This window comes from Rhineura floridana, chromosome 11 (genome assembly GCF_030035675.1).
Source record: "Rhineura floridana isolate rRhiFlo1 chromosome 11, rRhiFlo1.hap2, whole genome shotgun sequence".
Lineage (NCBI taxonomy): Eukaryota > Metazoa > Chordata > Lepidosauria > Squamata > Rhineuridae > Rhineura > Rhineura floridana.
The window spans coordinates 71,169,296-71,194,746 of NC_084490.1; the positions used below are offsets into that span (position 1 = coordinate 71,169,296).

At 41.4% G+C, this 25,451-nt stretch overlaps 1 protein-coding gene across 1 annotated transcript in view; it reads right to left on the reverse strand.

Moving 5' to 3' along the window:
• Nucleotides 1–25,451, reverse strand: part of AHRR (aryl hydrocarbon receptor repressor) — a 136,498-nt gene that overhangs the window by 77,277 nt on the left and 33,770 nt on the right. Inside the window, 2 exon segments of the mRNA XM_061590554.1 lie at nucleotides 19,094–19,275; nucleotides 21,559–21,624. Of these exon segments, the coding sequence (XP_061446538.1) occupies nucleotides 19,094–19,275; nucleotides 21,559–21,620 (244 nt within the window). The 5' untranslated portion in view covers nucleotides 21,621–21,624.

Below are 25,451 nucleotides of genomic sequence, written 5' to 3' on the forward strand. Positions count from 1 at the left end.
TTCCATCTGAAAAAATAGAAGAGTATATATCTAAACAGAATTTGCCTAAAATTACAGACTTTCAGAGACAAGCTATTAATGGCCCTATTACGTCAAGAGAGATATCTGAAGCTATAAACAAAATTAAATTAGGAAAGGCACCAGGACCAGATGGGTTATCTGCAATGTATTATAAATGTTTGGAGGAAGAACTCTTGCTACCTTTACAGTCTACAATGAATTCTATTTTGCAAGAGGGAAAGATACCGGATAGTTGGAAAAATGCTAACATAACATTAATACCTAAAGAGGAGCAAGATTTAACTAAAACAAAAAACTATCGACCAATATCTCTATTGAACAATGACTATAAAATTTTTACAATGATCTTGGCAGAAAGATTGAAAATAATATTGCAACAATTTATTCAGGACGATCAATCAGGGTTTTTACCTAAAAGACAATTACGTGATAACGTCAGGAATGTCTTGAATGTCTTGGAATATTTAGAACAACGAAATGATAAACAAGCAGCTTTGATTTTTTTAGATGCTGAAAAAGCATTTGATAATTTGAATTGGAAATTTATGTTTCAAGTTTTGGAGCAAATGGATTTTGGAGACAATTTTATAAAATGGATTAGATCGATTTATACATCTCAGAAGGCTCAGATAATTGTTAACGGAGATTTAACGGATTCATGTGAAATACAAAAGGGTACAAGACAGGGATGTCCTTTATCTCCCCTTTTATTTATTCTGTTCTTAGAAGTGCTGCTTAGAGATATAAGGCAAGATAAAAGAATTTCGGGATTAAAGATAAAAAAAGAAGAATATAAATTTAGAGCATTTGCTGATGATTTGATAATTGTACTAGAAAATCCTTTGGAAGGAATTAATGTATTGATGGACAAATTAAAAGAATTTGGACCGTTAGCAGGATTTAAGATCAACAATCAAAAAACAAAGATGTTGGTGAAAAATTTAACTTTAAGGGAACAGAAAGAGTTAATGGACAAGACAGATTTTACAATAGAGAAAAAGTTGAAATATTTAGGTATCACTATGACAAATAAAAACTCAAAGTTGTTTCATAATAATTATGAAAAATTATGGACAGAGATTAAGAAAGATTTGCTAAGATGGGATAAACTACAACTGTCATTAATGGGTAGAATATCTGTGATAAAAATGAATGTACTACCGAGAATGATGTTTTTGTTTCAAACAATACCTGTAATATCCTCTGATTTACCTTTTAAACAATGGCAAAAAGATATCTTTAAATTTGTATGGCAAGGAAAAAAACCAAGAGTTAAATTTAAACTACTACAAGATGCCAAAGAAAGAGGAGGACTGGGATTACCAAATTTGAGACTTTATTTTGCTGCCTGCTGTCTAGTCTGGATAAAGGAATGGATCTTATTGAGGAATAAAAGACTATTGGATTTGGAGGGACATAATTTGAAGTGGGGATTGCATGGATATCTATGGTATGACAAAGTAAAAGTAAATGTAGACTTTAATAATCATTTTATAAGACGTTCTCTGTTGAAAATATGGAATAGATATAAACCAAGGTTTTATTCGAAAATACCATTATGTGTTTCAAGTCAAGAAGCGTTTTACAGAAGAGAAATGGCTGGAAAAGAGAAATGGTTAACTTATCAAGAACTATTAGAAAATGTACATGGAGAATATATAATGAAAGAGAAAGAAAAACTGATAAAGGAAGGATATAGTTTTCAATGGTTTGCCTATTTACAATTGTTAGAAAGATATAAAATGGACAAGAAAATGTATGGGTTTGAAATAAGTAAATCTGATTTTGAAATAGGATTGTGTACAAATGATGAAAATATAATTGCGAAAATGTATAAACTCTTACTGAAAATGGATATGGAGGAAGAACAAGTAAAAGAGTGTATGGTAAAGTGGGCAAAAAATTTTGGTTATAACATACAAATGGATCAATGGGAAAATATGTGGAAAAAAGGCTTGAAATTTACACTATACTATAATCTTAAAGAAAATTTTTATAAAATGATGTACCGTTGGTACATCACTCCAGAAAAGTTGTCAAAAATGTATAGTAATATTTCTAATGTTTGTTGGAAATGTAAACAACAAGAAGGATCATTTTATCATATGTGGTGGCTGTGTAAAAAGGCAAAATCATTTTGGGCACAGATAGGTAGGATGATGCAAAAAATTCTAAAGATAAATATTCAGTCAAAACCAGAATTTTTTTTATTGGGTTTTATGGATAAACAAATATAAAAGAAATATGGAAGAATAATATTATATATGATTACGGCAGCAAGATTATTATATGCACAAAAGTGGAAAATGGAATCAACACCAACAACGGAAGAATGGCTATTGAAATTAATGGACTTAGTAGAAGGATAAATTGACATGTTTACTTAGAGAAAAATCGACAGATACATTTCTTAAGGAATGGAAGCCTCTCTTAGACTTTTTGTTGAAAGATCAAAATAAAATGATGATACTGGGATTTGACGACTAATTAAGACAGCCTATGGAGAAAAGGGATTCTGTATGTATATATTAAGGGACAGGTTTGATGTATATTATATACTTATAGCTGATCTGCGACAAATCAGAAGTCAACTATTTTATTTTTATTTTTTGTTGTATTGTTATGTTTTTTTGATTTTGTTTTGTTTGTTTTTTGAAAAATTTGAATAAAAATTATTAAAAAAAAAAAAGATTTCCTCTATCCAATTCAAGTCGTAGATCATCTACCAGTGCTGTTAGCACTGTTTCGGTCCCATGTTTTGGCCGAAAACCTGATTGGAAGGAGTCATAACAATCATTAGTATCTATAAATGTTTGCAGTTGTGTGGCTACAGCTCGTTCAATAACTTTACTGATAAAAGATAAGTTAGATACTGGACGGAAATTGGTAAGAAGTGTGGGGTCAAGGGAAGGCTCCTTCAATAATGGAACTACAATTGCTTCTTTCAATGTCTGGGGAACATGGCCTTGTTGAAGTGAGGCATTGATTATCACACAGAGCCAATTCGCAAGTTCAGCTTTTGATGTTTTTATAAGCCATGAAGGGCAGACATCAAGTGAGCAATTTGTCGGTCTCATTCTAGTGAAAAGTTGGGGAATATCAACCGGTGAGATAGGCTGAAAGTTATTAATTATTAATATTATTAATTAAATATCTGGCATCTGACCACTTTAAGGGAAACAGCTCTGACCAAGAGGCCAGCTCCTGGAGAACTGACTCAGAGGATCTGCCATGGCTAGAAGAATTTGCTAGTACGAATTCATGCTCCCAGGCGTCATCAAAATAAAGTTTGTTATACCATTAACTCACCTTATAGTGAGTTTCTACATAAACAGCAGAAGATAACACACTGCATGAAAGGAGAAACTCTCATTAAACCCATTTATTCCATTCAGTCTTTACTTTTCTCTGCATGAGCCCCAGAGGAAAACACTAGAACCAGCTAAGACTTCCTCCCAAGCAGCAGGGAAAGGAGTCTGCCATTGGGCCAGTGTAGACCTATACAATTTGAGACCAACACTTTCTTCCACATGAATCTGCCCACTTGTCAACATAAGCAAATGGTCCTGCTCCATTGTTCCACTGCTGTCAGATATTCAGTTGGCGGAGACATGGGACAGGGTCTTCTTGACAGTGGAGCCTGAGCTTTGGAATTCCCTCCCCCAGGATGTCGACCAGGACCTTACTTTACATACGTTCTGTGAAAATGGTTTTGTTTGGAGTATTTTTTTATATTCAGGTTTGCTGTTTTGCTGCTGTAGTTTGGCTTTTTCCTGCTTGGTCTCATTTATTCTTTTATATGCATATTGATTCAGATAGGTTGCTGGTACAGAAGAATGCAACGAGGTAGTTGGGCACTATTATTACCACCAGCAGTCACTGCTGTTCATCCCCAGTCCTGTGCATTAGCATCTGGAAAGTTTTGTTTATCCTGATGCTATTGCTGTCTGAGATCAGTCCCAATTTCAGTGAATACATATGTACTTAACAAAAATTTTGGAAAGATACCTGCTAGGACACAAACCTTTAAAAATTAAATTGCATTGGAGAGGATTAATGACAATATGAAGAATGCTATTGGCTAGAAAAGTTTGAGAATAATGATCTTGGATGCAGTTTATAATGATTCAATGGAACATCCACTAATTGTTTGCTCCAGTTGCGCATAATTGAAATTATTTTGAGGGCAGCAGGAGATAATTTTGGGCACAGCAATACTGCACATATTGTTTTAATTACTTACGTCTGGTGTATAGCATTTGTACATATAAGTAAAGTTCAACACTGACATATTTCAACTTCTATTGAAAATATTTTCAGATGGTGAAATACGTGGTTAACAAAATAATCTAAATTGTTTCTAAATCTGCAAGATTCCTCATGATGTACATCAATGGCCAAAAATCAAACGTAGCTCATTCCAGTATTGAAGACATCAACATTCTGTTTGTTCTGAAACAAAATCATTGGCTTCATTTTTAATTACAATATCACTTCTTATGGGGAACTATCTTTGTCTCTCTGTGTGTATGCAGTCATCTGCGTGCAACAGTTTGTGTGATTGTGTGTCAAGGATATATGAACATGGCTGGGTCTGTCCCTGTGCACTATTGTAATATGGCCCTTGACAGGTTTCCGCCAGGATAATGTGGCCCTACTCAGGAAAGATTCACCTCCATTAAGATAGAGCAAGGGTCGCCAACCTTTTAAGGAACGGGGGCGCCAGGCACATTTGGGATTTTCAGAAAGTGCTCTGGGGACAAGTCATAAAATGGCTGCCATGGGGGCGTGGCATAATACAACATGACAGAGTGTACAATCATTGCTGCTCACCCTCCCCTTTGCTGCCCCAGACAACTTCAAGCTTACCATGGGAAGTCAGCTATATCCTGCTGGTCCTGATTGTGTAGATCACACAATATTTATTTTACACACAGAGAGAGACAAAATTATGCTGTTGCTGTCTAATAACAACAGGGAGCATTCCCCAGTAATAGGAAAAATATACAAGATAGCCACACCACACTCACTCTCTCTTGCATACTTACAGACCACAGACGCACATCCATCTCTCACTCAGTCATACACACCTCATGTGAGCATCTGTCCCTCTCTCTCTCTGCCCAAGTGCATCTCTCCCTCTTTCACACAGGCCACCCATACACAGAGACCACACACTCATACCTTCTTCGCACACACCTCTCACCCACCCACCCACTCACTCACTCCATACATCTCTCCCTCTCTTTCCCAAGTGCATCTCCCTTTCACACACACACAGGCATCTGCCAGAAGGGGTGGGGGAAGTAAAACACTGGAAGCATGTTGTGGGCTAATTTGTAATAAAAAGAATTATGAGAAGAATTATAAAGAATGATGTCTGTATGTTTTGCCTCATATCTCAGGTTGTAAAAATGCTGGGAACTTACCCCTTTTTTTAAAAAAAAAGAAATCTGGAAATTATGGTTTATCCTTGGGACATCAAAGATGACCTTCATGGGTACCATGACACCCACGGGCACTGGGTTGGCAATCCCTGGAATAGGGTGTACAATTCAAGTAATGGTGGTTGTTTTACTTGTATGGATAAAGTAGTAATCAAAGGTTGGAAGCCCATTATAGTTTTTCAAAGAGTTAAAGGTGACTTGAAAGAGGATCACTGCTCATTATGTATACATTCATTCTGCTTTCACTTCTGGTAAAGAGGTTTTTGTATTGCTTCGGAAATTCTACAACATCTTTTAACAAGAGGTACACCAATGGAAAGGAAACCACTTCTTTGATTTTTTTTTCTCTCTGACCAATTGTCTTCAAAGTTTCAACTATACCTGAGATCTCCCTTCAGGGCTCTCTTCGCCATTAAAGAAGTATAGGCAAGGGTGCCAACAGGATTTTATAAGCCTACTAAACTGTACAAGCCTTGGAGCCTTCACCCATCCACAATCTATTAAAAAGAACTGATGCTTATGTACATATTAAAACTAAAACCATTCTTGTCCATCATGACTTCTCTCCATCGCCATCTCTCACATACACATAGGTACACAAATTAGTCTTCCTTGACCCCACAACTTTTGCCTGAAATTAAAGTCTCCTGTCACCAGTCAATACCTCACATATAATATTCAACCTCCTCAGACCAATACAAACTCAACTACAACTATGTTGAAAGCTGGAAAATGTCCTATGTGCAGAGGAGATACCTCAAGAACTTTAGCTAAGCCACACTGATGTATCATCCAAAAAAAATTAAGCATGAAGAAGACTCCAGAAAATATCTGCCCATTTTAGAGATGGGAATATGAGACTTAAGACTGAGAGATGAAAAATATATATTTTTTAACATCTGAGAGACTATAACACAGCCTCCAGTCTTTCAGATGATGGGAACAAACAACAGGCGAATCCTAATCTATTATGTCCCACGTGACTGGTTTTCTTTTGTGCATAGTTTTCTTTTGCAACCATTTTATCCTTCTCAAAACACCTCTGTGTGGTAGGGTAGGCTGCAAGGAAGTAAACGGCCCACAACCACCTGGTAAGCTTCATAGGTGAGCAAAAACTTAAAGTAAAGGCTCTCCAGTCCTTGTCTGACACTCTAACCACTCTGCCATGTGTGGCTGCCAACTGTTGGAAACAGGATGTTAGACAAGAGAGAGAAGTGAGTTGCCCAAGACCACCGAATGCATACAAGGCAGACCTCCCCAGCTCTCACATTATTCCTCCATTAATTCAGAATAATCTCAGATTCAATCTCTTCTCCCCCCCCCCCCATTATTACTGGATAGTCCCAAAACTGTTCAGCTGACTCCTCAGTAGAGATGGGCACATGTCAATATCAATTTCTCTCAGCTTCTCAATTTTCCAACGTTAAGTTCAGTTCTCTACATTTCTTTTTTAAAAGTCCTCATGAAAATTCATGGGCATTTTCGTGTGAATTTCTCCTAATATACACATTTGTGTGTGCAATTTTGCCTAATATACACATTTTTGCAAAGCAAATTTCTGTAGTATGCATTTTTGTATGTTATAAAGTATGTGCTTATAGGCACAATTTGCCCTAGTATATGCATTCTGTACATATAACTTGGCTGTTCGACCAACAAATAGAGTGCTGCATGGCTAATATCCCCCAGATAGCGTCCCCCTGGCCTTGCCAGAACTGGGAGCAATTGAAGCCTTCTCTCTCTGTCTCCCTCCCTCTCCCCTCCCCTCCCCCCCAGAAGCAAATACATTTGTCCCTCTTTTCCCTCCCTCCTCCTGAGAGTCTTGATTTTAGGTCTTCCCAGATTGTTCAGCAGGTAGACAGGCAAAGAAATGGAGTGAGCAAGAGAGCAACCATCCTGCTGCTGGCATTGCCCACAAGTGAGCACAGTGTTACCAGCAAGCAGCACCTTACCTCTCCCTCCTAAACTATCAATTGCAAGGTAAAGGGGAAGGCAGGCAGAGCACTCAGTGGGGCAGCATGTAGGGGCAAATGGAACATAAAAAGAGCCCTCCTGCATTGGGCCAATGGCCCATGCAATTTATTCAGCAGTCTGTTTTCACACTGGCCAACCACATACCCATAGGACTTGAGCGCAACAGCTCTTTCCCCATTTGTGATTCCCAGAAACTAGTATTCAGAGGCATACTGCCTCTGACAGTGGAGGAAGAAAATAGCAGAAATGACTAACAGACATTTGTAGCGTTATCCTCCATGACTTTGTCTAATCTCCTTTTATAAGAAATATTCTTTTATAAGACTAAGGTCACAAAGGGCTCCTTTCTCTCACCTAACTGCCCATTAAGATCTTCAGCAGAAGCCTTGCTTTTTGCCCCATGACCACCACAGATACAGTTAATCCATAGGACAAGGCCTGCTTACCCAGACCTTGAGCTCCCTACCCTCCAAAAGCTCATCTAGCCCCTCTGCTATTGGTTTTTCATCATCTGGCAAGAACTATATAATTTCATGAAGATTTTGATCTAGGATAGCTGTCCAAATTGATCTACTGGTTAGATGTAAAACAGACTAAACTCCAATATTGGAGTAGGGATTAAAAATAATAATCCACCAATATGTAGTAGGCTCAGCCTCTAAAAAAGAAAAACACATAAAGCTCTGTTTTCCTAGATTAAAAAGAGCAAACGTCGTCCCGCTCTTTAAAAAGGGTAAAAAAGAAGATCCGGGGAATTACAGGCCGGTCAGTCTGACTTCAATACCGGGAAAGATATTAGAACGGATAATAAAAGAGTCCATTGGCAACTATCTAGATGACAGTGCTGTGATTAGAAGGAGCCAGCATGGTTTGTCAAGAAAAAATCCTGTCAAACTAATCTCATCTCTTTTTTTGATCGGGTCACTAGCTTAGTAGATGGTGGAAATGCTGTAGATGTCATCTATCTAGATTTCAGCAAGGCATTTGACAAAGTCCCCCACGACCTTTTGATTAGCAAACTAGTCAAATGCGGACTACATGGAAATACTGTCAGGTGGATTCACAACTGGTTGGAAAACCGTACTCAAAGAGTGGTCGGACTGGAAGGAGGTCTCGAGTGGAGCGCCACAGGGTTCTGTCCTGGGGCCGATACTCTTCAACATTTTTATCAATGACTTAGATGATGGGGTGGAGGGAAGCCTTATGAAGTTTGCGGATGATACGAAACTGGGAGGGATAGCTAACACAATGGAAGACAGGAATAAAATCCAAAGGGACCTGGATAGACTAGAAAATTGGGCTGAAATTAATAAAATTACATTCAATAAAGACAAATGCAGGATTCTGCATTTAGGCCTCAAAAACAAAATGCACGGGTACAGGATGGGAAATACCTGGCTTAGCAGTAGTGCGTGTGAGAAGGACCTTGGAATTGTAGTGGATCGTAAGTTGAACATGACCCAGCAGTGTGATGCTGCGGCAAAAAAGGCAAACGCGGTTTTGGGATGCATAAACAGAGCTATAGTTTCCAGGTCGAGGGAAGTAATAGTCCCACTATATTCTGCATTAGTCAGGCCTCATCTGGAATACTGCGTTCAGTTCTGGGTGCCTCATTTTAAGAAAGATATAGACAAGTTAGAGCGGGTCCAGAAGAGGGTGACGAGGATGATAGCCGGTATGGAGAACAAGTCTTATGAGGAAAGGTTAAAGGAACTTGGCATGTTCAGTCTGGTGAAGAGAAGGCTGAGGGATGTCATGATTACACTCTTTAAGTACCTGAAGGGCTGCCACATAGAGGAGGGTACAGATTTGTTCTCTGCTGTCCCAGAGGGTAGGACTAGGTCTAATGGTTTTAAGTTGCAGAAGCGTAAATTCAGATTGGACATTAGAAGGAACTTCTTGACAGTAAGGGCAGTTCGGCAATGGAACCGACTGCCTAGGGAGGTGGTGGGATCCCCTTCGCTGGATGTCTTCAAGCAGAGGCTGGACAGCTATCTGTGGGAGATGCTTTAGCTGTGGATTTCCTGCTGTGAGCAGGGGGTTGGACTCGATGGCCTACAAGGCCCCTTCCAACTCTATGATTCTATGATTAGGCTGATGTTATAGGTGAAAAAAATATTCAACTGAAAGTTCCAGTTTTCAGTTCAGATTAAAAGCAGCTAAAACTGGTTTAGTTTATCAAAGCTAAAATGTGCAAGGTACCACTTAAAACTACAGGGTAACTTGCACTTTTAAAAGTGTATTGGTTGGGAAAACTTTTTTTAAAAAGTCATATAAAAGCTAGTTATTTTTTCTAAACTATTATTATTTAAACAGGATTCCCAGGAAGGAAGACCTCTTCCCCAAGGTGAATTCCCAGTTAGCCCACTGGACATTGTCCATTCCCATTCCCCACTTAATCAACATTAAGTGTTGTTCACTCCCCTGACTTCATTGGCTGCTACAGCAGCTGGGAGGAACTAACTAGGAATATAAATTTAGAGCAACCCAGTGAAGGGAGCAAGCTCTTTGAACTAGAGGGAACCCCCAGCAGACAAAGCATCTCTGCCCCAGCTGAAAAAGCAAAAGGGCAATTAAAGTAGCAGAGTGAATTCAGCAGCAGGGTGAAGAGGCCAGGGTATACCACTCTGCCTGTCTGTCCCTTAATCTAAAGAAAACCTAATTTCTCAATATAGCAACGCAATAAACTACAAAACAATTATAGTAATATCTCAGTTAACACAGTAGATGCTTTCTTGGACAATTCTTTAACAGAAACTTTGGTACTAGAGGTAGGAATAACATGGTAAGAACAGAGATACAGTACCTTGCAAAAGTAATCAGACCCCTGACCAATGGTCTCATATTACTGAATTACACATGGTACATTGTAATTTTGTTCTGTATGGTATTTTATTTTGAAACACTGAAACTCAAAATCAATTATTGTAAGGTGACATTGGTGTTATGTTCGGAAATGTTTGTAAGAAACATAAAAATCTGAAACATGTTGCTTGCATAAATATTCAACCCCTGTACTGTGGAAGCTCCCAGTTTACACAGATGAAAGAAACTGCCCTATCGAGGACACAGTTACCTTACCACTGGCCTCCACCTGTGAACAATTAAAGTTGCTATCACATTTTAAAACCCCACTGTTGAAGGATCATTGGTCAGACTGTGGATCTGATGGAAAATGAAGACCAAAGAGCATTCTACAGAAGTGAGAGATAGCGTAATACAAATGCCTATATTAGAGAAAGGGTACAAAATAATATCCAAGTGTTTGGATATCCCAGTGAGTAGAGTTGGATCAATAATCAGGAAGTGGAACCTGTATCACACTACCCAGGCACTGCCAAGGAAAGACCATCCCTCAGTGCTTGAACAAGGAGACTTGTGAGAGAAGCCACAGAAAAGGCCTTCCCTCAAAACTCAGTGCTCGAACAAGAAGATGACTTCTCAGTGCTTGAACAAGAAGGAGAAATGCCACAGAGAGGCCAACAATCACTTTGAAGGAGCTACAGTGGCTGGGAGTGGAGTAATGGTGTACCAGTCAATCATATCAAGAGCTCTGCCTAACATTGGCCTATATGGGAGGGTGTTAAGAAAGAAGCTGTTACTCAAAAAGTACCATCTGAAAGTGTTGGAACTGGGGCAAGAGCAACTCCTGTTTTGTTCTTTTGTTTAGGTTCCAGAAGGGAGATAGAGTTAGGATCCTCCAGATGGATAGGCTTGATTACCTTCACCTGTGATGCTCTGACTGACTTCCTTCCGTTGTTAGACTGATACATCTTAAGGGAAGCTTATCTGCCCCTCCTCCTTCCGCCCTCTCCTCTCTTCTCTTCTCTGACTGTCTGGGAGAGAGGAGACACCTTTGTCTCTGCACTCTCTCTCCTAGCCATGAGGGCAATTCCCACACCTGGGTGTTGTGCCTCCAACTTAGTTAGTTAGAACTAGGTATGCCTTTCTATCTATTATGTATTTCTATAAATAAAGTCGCTTTTCTTATTTTACTAAGTCTTAAGTCTCAGTGATCCTAATGCAGGGTAAAAGCCTGCTTTCTTAGGTAAACGCACACACACACTGGCACACTCGCATTTCAGACCGCTGTTACTCTCTGCTTAACTAATTTAGCACCACAACAGAAAGCATGTCTGGAGTTTGCCAGAAAGCATGAGAGTGCCCCAGCTGTGATGTGGGAAAAGGTTTCGTGGTCAGATGAGACCAAGATAGAGCTTTTTGGCCAAAACTCAAAGTGCTATTTGTGGTGCAAACCTAACACTGCCCATGCCTCAAGACACACCATCCCTCCAGTGAAGTATGGTGGTGGCAGCATCATGCTGTGGGGATGCTTCTCATCAGCAGGGACTGGGCATCTTGTTAAAACTAAAGGAAGAATGGATAGAGCAAAATGCAAGGAAATACTGCAAGAGAACCTGCTTCAGTTCACTAAAAACTGAAACTAGGGAGGAAATTCACTTTTCAGCAGGACAATGATCCCAAGCACAAGGCCAAAGCAATATTGGAGTGGCTCAAGAACAAAAAGGTGAATGTCCTACAGTGGTCCAGTCAAAGTTCTGACCTCAATCCCATTGAGAATCTGTGGCACTCTTTGAAAATTGCAATCCACAAGCAACATCCAACTAACCTGAACGACCTGAAACGAATCTGCCAAGAATGGGCAAAAATCCCTCCAACACTGTGTGCAAAGCTGGTACATACCTACCCCAAAAGACTTAAAGCTGTTATTGCAGAGAAAGGTGGCTCTACCAAATATTAATTGGGGGGGGGTTAATACTTTGCAAGCAACATGTTTCAGTTTTTTATGTTTCTTACAAACATTTCCCAACATAAAAAAAAATGTCACCTTACAATAGTTGATTTTGAGTTTCACTGTTTCAAAATAGAATATCATACAGAACGAAACTACAATGTACCATGTGTAATTCAGTAATATGAGAGCATTGGTCAGGGGTCTAATTACTTTTGCAAGGAACTGTAGATTGTGGGGGCAGCTTCAACAGGGGCTTTAAAGCCACTCATAGATGGTGGGGGCAGCTTCAACAGAGGCTTTAAAGGGTGCCTACCGGGCACCCACCCATTCCCACTCCTTCCCCCTCCCCTCCATTTCCTCCTCAGAATTGTACTGGATCCTTTCTTTCCCACCCTGGGGAAAAAGGCAAGAGATCTCTTTGATGCAAAGCAAACACACAGGGTTGTCAGTTTTACCCTAGCAGAGCAAAGACACAGGTTGGTCAGTTTCACCTTAAAGCAGAGGCACAGGCTTGAAATTATATCTATAGCCAAGCAAAGACATAGGCTAGTCAGTTTCACCTTAAAGCAAAGACACAGGCTTCAAAGTTTATCCATAGCAAAGCAAAACTGGTCAGTTTCGGCTTTTTTTTTTTGTTAAAAGGAGCTTTGTTCCTGGTGGATTTGTTAACTGAGGTATTACTGTATGTAGATAGGAAGCCAGCAAGGCTGTTGGGGCTTTCCAGTGTTTTGCCCTGTATGTCACATGTACAACTATCTGCCTGTTGGACAGAAGTCATGATTGTGTCCTCAGTGCAATGAGCTCCTGAGAACAAGTTTGATTTCCAGAGGCCTTCAGAGACATGACTGCTGTGTCTCACTCCTAGGATGATAGCTATCCTGCTGTCATGGATAATGAGGGTCTCAGGGAAGGAGAGTGTCACTCTGAGGAAGAGGGAAATTATCCCTTAGAAAGGACCCATTATTTGGGGCATGAGCAGCTATCCTCTCGTGCACATGATACTTCTCTAATGGGTGGAAGGATTCTGGTAATGGATTGTTCAATAATTAGGAACATGGATAGTTGAGTTTGATGGGTGTACAGATCATAGGCAGGCACCTGGCACCAAGATTGAGGATGTCACCTGTCATCTAGATCAGCCTTTCTCAACCTTTGGGCCCCCAGATATTGCTGGACTACAATTCCCATAATTCCTGATCATGGGCCATGCTGGTTGGGGCTGATGGGAATTGTAGTAAAGCAATATTGGAGGACCCAAAGGGTTGGGGTTAGGAAGATTAACCCAGGCTATGGTCTGAAGGCACATAAGGCCAGCTCCCTGCTGAAGCTAAGCAGGGTCAGGTCTGGTCAGTGCCTGGATGGGAGACCACCTGGGAACCATATGTACACTGCCTTGGGTTTCATGAAAAAAGAAAGGTGAGGTATAAATGTAATAAATAAATAAATACATAAAATAAAGATTGGGAAAGGCTGACAGAGATAGTCTGGTAGACAGTGGAGTCAGTGGTCATTGTGCATGGTCATGGCACCAATGACATGGGGACATGTAGTCATGAGGGCCTAGAAGTAAAATTTAGGAGGCTAGGTAGGATGCTGAAAGCCAGGACTTCCAAGGTAGCTTTCTCTGTGCAGGGCCAGCTAGATAGTTGCAACTTTGCACTCTCAGTGCATGGATGAGATGATGGTGTCGGGAGGAGGAGTTTGGATTTCTTAGGGACTGGGGAACATTTTGGGACAAGCCAAAAGGGATGGGCTCCACTTGAACTGGGATGGAACCAGAGCGCTGGTGCGTAAAAAAAAATAAAAATGGCAGAGCAGCTTTTAAACTGATTACAGGCAGGGAAGGAGGAGAGAGATTAAAGGAGTTGAGAATGGTCCCATTCAGAACAATTATGCTCCCTGTGATGAAGATGAAAACACTGGTGAAAACTTAAATTGGGGAGGCATACAACTAGGCATTGTGAGTACAGAGGCACAGGATAGTTATTCAGAGAGGCCAAAGCATTGCAGGTCAAAACACAAGTGTAAAAGACACGTGAAGAGAGACACTGTAGAGAAGTGTTTATACGCTAATGCCAGAAGCCTCCAAGCCAAGATGGGAGAACTGGAGTGCTTGGTCTCAGAAGAGAGCATTGATAAACTGACCATAATGGAAACCTGGTGGAATGGAGAGAATCAGTGGGACACAGTTATTTCTGGATATAAATTCTGGATATAGGAAGGAAAGGGAAGGACATACTGGAGGTGGTGTTGCTTTATATATTAAAGAGGGCAAAGAATCCAGCAAGCTAGAAATCCCCAAAGGAGCAGACTCCCCCACAGAATCAATGTGGGTAGTGATACTAGGCCTCAAGAGTAATTTATTACTGGAGATGGGCTATCATCCCCCTTATCAAAATGCTCAGGAAGACCTTCAGATGAGCAATGAAATCAAGGAAGCATCCAAAAGAGGAAAGGTTGAAGTAATGGGTGATTTCAACTATCCTCACACAGACTGGCTACATACATGTTCCAGTCACAAAAAAGAGGTAAAATATCTAGATATCCTAAATGACTGTCCTTTACAGCAGTTGCTTATGGAATCAACCAGAGGGGTGGTGACCCTGAACCTAATCTTAAGTAGCACCCAGGATTTGGTGTGAGATGTAAGTGGTGTTCAACCAATTGGGAGCAATGACCATTGTGCTATTAAATTAAACACACATGTAAATAGCCAAGTGCCATTTGACTTTAAAAGAGGTCACATTTGACTTCAACAACTTTGCAAATATGAAAGGACTGGTAAAAAGGATGTTGAAAGGCAAAGTCAGGAGGGTCAAAAGACAAAATGCTTGGGAGTTGTTTAAAAACATTAGAAGCTGAACTGGGGTGTATACCACAGATCAGGAAAGGCACCACCAGGGCCAAGAGGATGCCAGTGTGGTTGATAAGCAGAGTCAAAGATGTTATTAGTGGCAAGAAAACTTCCTTTAAAAATGGAAGTCTTGTCCAAATGAGGAGAATGAAAAGGAACATAAACTTTGGCAAAAGAAACGCAAGCAGTCAATAAGGGAATGTAAAAACAAATTTGAGGAGCACATTGCTAAAAACATAAAGACCACCACCAAAATTTAAAAAAACCACACATTAGTAGTAGGGGACCATCTAGGGAGGCGGTTGGATGCTTGGATGACAAGGGAATCAAAGGTTTGGTAAAGGAGGATAAGGAGACTGCAGAGAAGCCAAATGAATTCTTTGCATCTGTCTTCACAGCAGAAGGGAATCTCAGGAATTGAGGCAGATAGTAGTGACAAGAAATGAAGTTCTAGGACAGCCTTTCCCAACTAGTGGGCCACCAGATGTTGTTTGACCACAACTCCCATCAACCTCAGCCAGCATTGTCAATGGTCAGGAAAGAAGGAATTGTGGTCCAACAACATCTGGTGGCCCACTAGTTGGGAAAGGCTGTTCTAGGACAAACAGACAAAATAAAAACTAATGTTGGCAGGTCCAGATGGCATTCCCCCCAAATGTGAAATTGCTGATCTGTCTCCAGACATGAGGAATTGAACAACAATTTTTAAAAAGGGATTGGGGGGAGGGGGATTCTGGAAATTACAGGCCAGTTAATTTAACATCTGCTCTGGGGAAGCTTGTGGAAAGTATTGTTAAAGATAAAATAACCAAGCATATAGAAAAACAAGCTTTGTTGAAGCAGAGCTAGCATGGCTTCTGCAAGGGTAAGTCCTGTCTCATTAATCTTTTAGTGTTCTTTCAGAGCATCAACTAGCATATAGACAGAAGTGATCCAGTTGGCATAGCATACTTGGACTTCCAAAAAGCTTTTGACAAAGTACCTAAAATATTTCTGAGTAAGCTTAGCAGTCATGGAATAACAAGAGAAGTCCTCTTGTGGATCAGGAACTGGTTAAGTAACAGAAAGCAGAGAGTAGGAATAAATGGACAGTTTCCAAATGTAGAGATGTAGAGAGTGGAGTCCCTCAAGGACTCGCGTCGTTTCCCACATCAGATGCCACAGGAAGTGGACTGCAGCTCCCTGGCTTGTTTGCTTGCTTGCCAAAGGAATAAGTGACTGCATGTGAGCACCTATAGTCATGCATATCTTGGCTTATTACTTACTTATGAAGCAGAGGTTTAATTGCTGAAATGTGGCCAGACTTTCACAGTACAATCCTATACAAGTCTAATCAGAAGTATGAGTTCAGTAGCATTTACTCCCATGTAAATGTGTGTAGGATTGCAGCCTCAGCCCCTATATTATAGCAACTCTCCACAGTATTCCTCCAGAGCAGTGGCAGCTACTGCCCACTAAAGCTGGTGAGATGAAGGACAGGGCAGCTATCAACACATGGAGCTAGGGATAGGCTGAGCCACAGGTCATGTTAGGCAAACCACACTTGCCACACAGAGAGTTTGTGGTGGAGGCATAGGCATCCACAAGAATCTTTACACTAGAGTGAGTGAGTAGTAAATATTACAAATACATAAATAAATATACACAACTAGCATCACAGAAAAGAGCTACAATTTCTGGTAGATCTGGTGACTGAGCAGTGGTCAGGGCTGGATAGACCTGGCCTCTGAAAACTTGTATTCCATGTCTACCCTTTTGTTGGCTCTTAATGGGTAGTATCCAGATGACATCTTTCCACTCACTGCTGAAGCCCTCAGTTCTTTCCCTGGCTCCCTTGACCTCTTCCAGCCCTTAATTTCACTATTGCTACAATCAACTTCCCAGCCCCCTCCCCACTGCATTCTCCCCTGCCCCCCCATCAGATTAATAACACTGGACTGTACGTCAGAGTTATCATACATTACCTCCTCCACTTTCTTCAGCAAATGGGTATAACGACATTGAGCTACTTTGCAAGGTTGGTGTAACCCACACTCTCAGCAGCAATCCTGCCCACTGCAATATGGACATAATAATGATGGACTACGTCCTCACTGGCATCAATAGTGTAATTTTTAAAGTGTTTACAACTGAAAACCATAGTTTTGAATGAAATAGGACCTCTGTTAAAAAGATCATGAGCTCCTGTCTTTCCTGCTACCTTTTGTTTTTGAGGAGACACACTACTCCCCAGTCGTAGCTATGCTAAAATCCTAGGTACATGAATTGTTTTCTGTGGGGCTGCAATCCCTTCTCTACCAGGGAAGACCAGCAGAAAAGGCTTAAAAACAAAGCAAGGATCTAACTAATGCCACCAGATAAAGCCGAGTAGGGTAGATGGGAGTCAAAGCGTGGATCATTGCTATGGCTTCTTCGCTCATTGGCTAAAACACTGAAAGGTGGGAGCAGCCCAGTTTCTCACAAAACAAATGAGACAAATATCTCATATTTGCCTCATGTCTCAGGTTCTACAAAGTTAGAAACTTACTCTTTTTTTAAAAAAGAAAGCTGGGAATTGGGGGTTATGGTCCTTTGAAGGGGCAAGTAGCCCCCTTCCCCCTGTGGATGACCATTGGTGGAGGAAAAACATCAAGGCTGTAAGGAGTAAGAAAAGGAGAGATTAAGGGGTGGGGGGGAGAGGAAAGAGGAAGGTGAGGAGCTGGGATTGGGCAGAAATAGCAGGAAGAGCTTTTTCCCCCAGCACAGAAACCAGCAGATATTGTCATGGTTTCTTGACCCTGGTTTACACAAAACCAACACATCTTGCCTCCTCCAGCTGCTTCCTGCCCAGACTCCCAGACAGAATGTTCGCTAAGCTCCTCTCTCTCAGAACAGAACTGTAGCAGCCACAACAATTTGATTGGCTGAATGCACCCTGAATGAATTCTTAATAAGAGCAAAATGGGGGGAGGGGATATTTTAAAGAGCTTGCAGTGGATTGGTTGTGGGTAATCAGGAACAAACCACTTTATGCATCTGATTGGCCAGGTGTTTCCTATCTCAAGAAAATAATGCTTTTTTAAAGGGATCAGTGGGTTTTGTCACTTGAACACTATACCTCTATAGGGAATTGCTTGAAAAAAGTTTGTATTCCCCTCTCCATCTGGAGATATGGGGGCTAGCTCACACAGCAATGCAGACTTCAAGTAGAAAGATGTATAATGTGGGAGAAGGGGAGAGAGAGAGTGGGCTCCAGCTCTGTGGTTAATGGGGGGGGGTACTGGCACCTGTTGCTTCACAAAGAAAACTAATGTGACAGGAAAATCGTTCTAGCCTAGCGTTCTCCTTGACATGCTACTTTTCTATATTTTTGTATCAAATAGCATTCCATCATGTAAACCCCTGCATGAACAATCTGAAATGATATACTCCAAACACAGATTTACTATCTCAATGAGGACTAAGCCAAAGGAAAAAAGCTCAGTAGCAGCATTGTGTTTCTAGAATAGGTGTGAACAAAAGTTCAAAGACGTTGCTAGTTTTTCCAGAGGAAAAGAGTGAGGGTTGGGGAGCCAAAGCAACAAACCCTTTGTCTCCAGAATGGCACATGATGAACTTCTCCAGAGAGCTGGATTTTACCCAGGAGCCTTCAGTTGCTGACACTTGGTCAGACCTTTTTCTGTCTCCCCCTCCCCCTGTCTTTTCAAAAATTGGCAAACATGTTCTGTAGAATCCACTCCGTTATTAAGAGAGATTGCTGACAAAAACACGTAAGAGTCACAAGGAACAGTCTGGAGAAAAAAGGAATGAACTCTCCTTCATGACAGTCCTAGAGTTATATAAGCTTGTTCCCCTCCCCAAAGTTCCCCCAAGTGTAAGGAAGCCTACACTTTTAAGCAAATCTTGAATTCTTCTTGTGACTGGCTTTAAACAGGACAGACATGAAAACAAATTTATGCAGTTATTGCTAGCTAAATCAGAATAAGGAATGGAAAAGTCTCCTAGCTTGACAATATTCCCTTAAGACTTCAAGAAAATATTTTTTATGACTTGAAGACTTACCTTGAAAGAAGCTTTTGATTCTAAGGTAACTGACGCTAAGACGCAAGACAGAGAGTTTGTCCAGTTTAGCTATTATGTCTGGTGGGAAAGGCAGGAGGCTGGCCAGGTGATCTAATTCAACATTCAAGCGGTCTCTATGTCTCTTTGAAGGATTAGACTTCCCATTCTCAAGTGCAGGCCTCCTGTTTGCAGAAAACACATGTTACAAAGACTCAGAGTCTTACACTGGCAACAGCAGCTTTCAGTATTGACTATTTAACAATGAGAGAGAGAGAGAAAACCCTATAGCATCCTTTGTTGCACTAGATTTTAGTCTTGGTCAGCTCCATGGAAATGTATTACTGTCAGATAAGAATAAACTAGTTGTAAAGATCATGTCTTTTGCTGTAGCAAAAATTAAGATTTGGCATAACTATTTGACCCAAAATTGTATATGCTATTATAAGTACCAAACTTAGCTCTGGTTGTATTTTATACCATTTGCAAAATGATTCTTGTATAGTATGTAAATCAGGGGTTTCACACCTGAATAAGTTGGAGGGCCAACTCTTCCCCTCTATAATAAAAAATAAAATAAAATTTTATTTATGAGTCGCCTATCTGGCCGAATTAACGGTCACTCTAGGCGACGTACACTGACATAATAAAATACAATATAAAACCAAAAACCACAGTCAATAATTAAGCTAAACGGTATTAAAAGCTAACCCATCCCAGAAATCGGGCTGCACTCAAACATTTACACAGAAAAATCACCAATTTCAATAGAGGTTTTATATTGGTGATTAACTGCCAAAAATACTCCTCACTGCCTAATCACTATGTAACATTAATCAAGGACTTTCCCTACTTAAACCTGCGGCTCCAGGGGAGGAGCTGCTGAGTCAACTTTCTTTCTACATTGCAGAGCATGTCTAGAGTGCAGGTAGGGAATTCTAGTGAGTTAGTTTAGTGCTCTCTATGAAATGTACTGCTTTTGATGTATCTATTACTCTAATAAAACAAGAATTAATTACACCTGCGTCTCAGCGTCATGGATCCCACTCTGAATGGGACACCTGCTTCCTTGGTAAGGATGTAACATCTTGTCAATTTCTGTCCCAATGTGTATTTGTTAAAGAAAGGGCTTTGTCCTGTTTTGTTGCTCTTCACATTCTGAAGAACCAACCACAATTTGATTCATTTTTTATATGTTTTAAGTGTTGTTTGCAATCAAGTTGTGTTTTTTTCTTTATTTGATTACAGGCACAGGGAGTGGGCTATATTCATTGGGAGTGCAGCCCATGAGGAGGGGATGTTTACTTTCTCCCCAACATGATTTCAATGAAAATCAACATTACTACCCTGCACTGCAATTAAGGTCACATTGATGCCAGTGAAATCTTTTTTTAAGCCCAATTGCAGCACATGTGTGTGTGCATGTGTTCATTACAGTTGTGGTATGAGACTATCCAAAAAGATTCATAAAAAGGTAAAGGTGTCCCCGCACTTACAGTGTGAGTCGTTTCCGACTCTTAGGGTGACGTCTTGCAACCTTTACTAGGCAGACCATATATATGGGGTGGGATTGCCAGTTCCTTCCCCGGCCTTTCTTTACCCCCCAGCATAGGCCGGGTACTCATTTTACCAACCACGGATGGATGGAAGGCTGAGTGGACCTCGGCCCTTTTTACCGGAGATTCGACTTCCTCCTTCCGTTGGAATCAAACTCCGGCCGTGAGCAGAGCTTCGGCTGCATTACCGCCACTTACCACTCTGCGCCACGGAGGAAAGATTCATAGGGTCGCCATAAGTCATAATCGACTTGAAGGCATAGAACAACAACAATATGGGGAACGGTTAAACTCCCTTCTCAACATGCTGCATTCCCAATGTACAGTGCTCCCCAATGCCTATAATTAAATTGAGAAAGAGAAAAACAACATGATTACAAGCAACTCAATTATCATAATGTGTAGGTTCAGCCCTTACTGTCATGGCATTCCCAAAGAATCTTGAGAATTGTAATATGGTGTGGTACAAACAATTCTGTTACAGATACCTAACTCCCCCCCCTCCGAGAACTATAGTTCACGGTGTTGAAGGAATAATAGTTGAATATGCTTAAATATAACACTGAGGGCAAGGTTGAGACATCATACCTCCCAGTATGAACAGACATACACTCCATCAGGCTGGGAAAATACTATCCCAAACAAAGGGGGACATATTAACCCTACAATAAATACCTACTAGATGACCTCGGGCAATTCATTATTTCTCCACAGAACCTTACTCACAGGGTTTTTATAAAGATAAAATGGGGGGGGGGAGAACCATGTATGGCACCATGAGCTTGTTGGAGAAACAGCAGAATATAAATGAATATAATAAAATAGATAAAAGTAAGACTTGTCTCAAAGGCCTATTGTGAGAACTAAAAGGAATAAATAAACAGACAGGACCAACAAAAATAAATACTTAACTGTTTCTGGATGGGTTTCCGTCTTTTCCTCCCAGCATACAGACATTCTCCTGGTGGAATCATTGTCCTAGGATGGAAGATGGAAAACATATCCCGTTACATCTAACTAAAGCAACCGTCTTCCCAAGATATGACGTTAATGATAAAGAACAAAGTTACAGAAACCCTCTGAGTTGCTAAATGAAAAACCGGTGTAAGCCAATTTTCTAGTTTAATGCTATATAAATAATGTTCATAATGTTTATTCATTTTGGGGATGGCCCACTGGAAACCTGTATGCTGGATTTGTCTCCCATAACAATTTTACCTGGCTCCTGAAGACCCCTCCAAATTTCACATAAGATATTATAAAAACTGTCTGACATGGCATCCCCATGTCAATAATAAACAATGTATATAGAAATAAACAAGAATTAGGGGTGTGCACCCCAAAATAACTTTGGGTCACTCAAAATCATAAACCCAAACCTCTGGGAGATTGTCCTCTACAATGTGTCACAGCATTATGTCTGGCCCAATGTACTGCCCCCATGCCAATAACAGCCAAAGTATACTATGCAGATATTAATAAGGAATAATGAACCCCAAAACATACCCCCATACGTCCCTATGGCATGCCACAGCATAGTACTTAGCCCAATACTTGGTTTAAGCACAAGGTACTGTCAAGCATAACACTCCCATGACAATAAATATTTGCTGTTTCTGTTGTCTTTTTGACACCTACATCCTCTTCCTACTTTTTAAGGAGATAGCTTTTCCACTTTGTATCTGCATTGGAATTATTTTTAGATGTTTTATTCTTTGTGTATTTGCCACCCTGGGCTCCTTTTGGAGAAAAGGTGAGATAAGATCAAAAGAATATAACAAGAAGAACCTGCTAGATCAGGCAAATGGCCAATCTAGTCCAGCATCCTGTTCCTGCAGTGGACAACCGGTTGCCTCTGGGAAGCCTGTAAGCAGGACCTGAGTGCAAGAGCAATCTCCCCTCCTGAGGTTTCCATCAACTGCTACTCAGAAGCATACTATATCAAACTATGGGGGCACAGCATAGCTATCACAGCTGGTAGCCACTGATAGCCTTTTCCTTCATGAATTTATCGAATCCTATTTTAAAGCTATCCAAGTTGGTGGCCATCCCTGCATCGTGTGGGAGCGAATTCCATAGTTTAACTATGCATTGTGTAAATAAGTACTTTCTTTTGTCTGTCCTGAATCTTCCAACATTCAGCTTCACTGGATGCCCATGAGTTCTAGTGTTATGAGAGAGGGAGAAAACCTTTTCGCTATTCACTTTCTTCATGCCATAGATAATTTTATACACTTCTATTATGCCACCTCTTACTCTCCTGTTCTCTAAACTAAAAAGCTCAGAATGCTACAATCTTTCTCCATAGGGGAGTTTACCCAGAGCTTGGAAGTAAATCATTACTTTTTTGAGGAAACAGTGGATGATTCCTTTCTGATTGTAATAGAACTAGGAGTAATTTTACTACTTTTGAGGAGTAATTGTAATGCTTCCAGCATTACTTTTGGGCATTACTGGGGGGGGGAGCAGGGGAAGTCTTCTGCTCCTCTGATTTGTGGATGAAAATCATGTGCCTCAAACTGGGCTTCTGTGCAGCATCGCTCTTCCCTCGTGCTCTGTGGGTGAGTAGGAGGAGACGACGGAGGAGGTGGAGAGTGAGACGGGGTGGAGTGGAGAAAACAATTGTTCAAAAAATGGATGGTGGTGGTGAAGAATGAAGTGGAGGCAAAAAGGAGCCAGAGGGCAAGAACATGGATAAAGAAGGAGGAGGCAGCAGAAGAATGGAGATAAAGAATAGTGGAGGTGAAAGATGACTCTCTCTTTCTCTGTGTGTGTGCGTGTTTGCACTTGGCACACAAAGTGGCCTCCACCACCCTCTCTGGCTAGTGTGCTGCATTTGCAGTATTTAACTTTTTTGCATCTCAGGGGAAAATGTTTGCTTGGGTGAGTGTCCCTTAGTTGGTGGCAGGGCAGGGTCCGGGAGGTGGTTAAGTGAGAGAGATTATGCTTGCTGGCTGAGTGGGGGCAGTTGCATTTGAGTTGACGTGCAAAGTTCTGAGCAGGGCTGGTTCTAAAGGGCGGCCAGGTGGGGCCCTGGCTGAGAGTCCCTGGAGCTACAGGGGCCCCTCCACTCCCCTTCCACAATCTGCGGCAGTATTGCTGCCGTGGATCGCAGGGCAGGAGTGTCCACCTGCCCGCCATTCCCTCACCCCACCTACCTGTCTCCTGCCTTTTATTTTATTATTTATTTATTTATTTAATTCAATTTTTATACCGCCCATAGCAAAGCTCTCTGGGCGGTGTACAACAATAAAAATATAAATTTACATTTCAATTTTAAAACCACATAATCATCAAATCAACAATTAAACAAACAGATGAAACATGTAACTGACATATACAACAATAATACAGATACTACAATACAAAAATATTAAAAATATTAAAAATATTAAAAATATTAAAATGCCTGGGCGAAGAGGAAGGTTTTCACCTGGCGCCGAAAGGATAGTAAAGTAGGTGCCAGGCGTACCTCGTCAGGAAGGGTGTTCCATAATTCGGGGGCCACTACTGAGAAGGCCCTCTTTCTTGTAGTCGCCTTCCGGGCGTCTTTCTGAGTAGGCACCCGGAGGAGGGCCTTCGATGTTGAGCGTAGTGCACGGGTGGGTTCGTATCGGGAGAGACGATCCACCAGGTATTGTGGGCCCGTGCCGTGTAAGGCTTTATAGGTCAAAGCCAGCACCTTGAATTGGGCCCGGAAACGTATAGGCAGCCAGTGCAAGCGGGCCAGAATTGGTGTCACATGTTCCGACTGCTTGGTCCCAGTTATTAATCTGGCCGCTGCATTTTGCACAAGCTGCAGTTTCCGAACCGTCTTCAAGGGCAGCCCCACATATAGTGCGTTGCAGTAGTCCAATCTTGAGGTTACCAGAGCATGGATAACTGAGGTAAGATGTTCCCTGTCCAGATACGGGCATAGCTGGGCCACCAGCCTAAGTTGGTAAAAAGCACTCCATGCCACCGAGGCCACCTGTGCCTCAAGTGACAAGGACGGGTCCAAAAGGACTCCCAAGCTACGCACCTGCTCCTTCAGGGGGAGTGTAACCTCATCCAGAACAGGTCGAACATCCAACTGGTCAGGGGATCCATTTACTAACAGCATCTCAGTCTTGTCTGGATTGAGCTTCAATTTGTTCACTCTCATCCAGTCCATTATCGCGGCCAAACATCGGTTTAGGACCTTGACAGCCTCACCTGAAGAAGATGAAAAGGAGAAGTAGAGCTGCGTATCATCAGTGTACTGATGACAGCGCACTCCAAAACTCCTGATGACCGTACCCAGCGGCTTCATATAGATGTTAAAGAGCATGGGGGACAGAACTGATCCCTGCGGGACTCCATATTGGAGCGCCCAGGGTATCAAGTAATGCTCCCCAAGCACTACTTTCTGGAGATGGCCTGCCAGATAGGAGCGGAACCACTGCCAGGCACTACCTCCAACTCCCAAATCCGCAAGCCTCTCCAGAAGGATACCATGGTCGATGGTATCAAAAGCTGCTGAGAGATCAAGGAGAATCAACAGAGTTACACTCCCTCTGTCTTTCTCTCGACACAGGTCATCATACAGGGCGACCAAGGCTGTTTCCGTACCAAAACCGGGCCTGAAACCCAATTGAAATGGATCCAGATAATCGGTTTCATCCAAGAGTGCCTGGAGCTGGGATGCAACCACCCTCTCCAGAACCTTGCCCAGGAATGGCACATTTGCTACCGGCCTATAGTTATTCAAATTATCTGGGTCCAGGGAAGATTTCTTCAAAAGCGGTCTCACCACCGCCGCCTTAAGGCAGTGCGGGACCACTCCC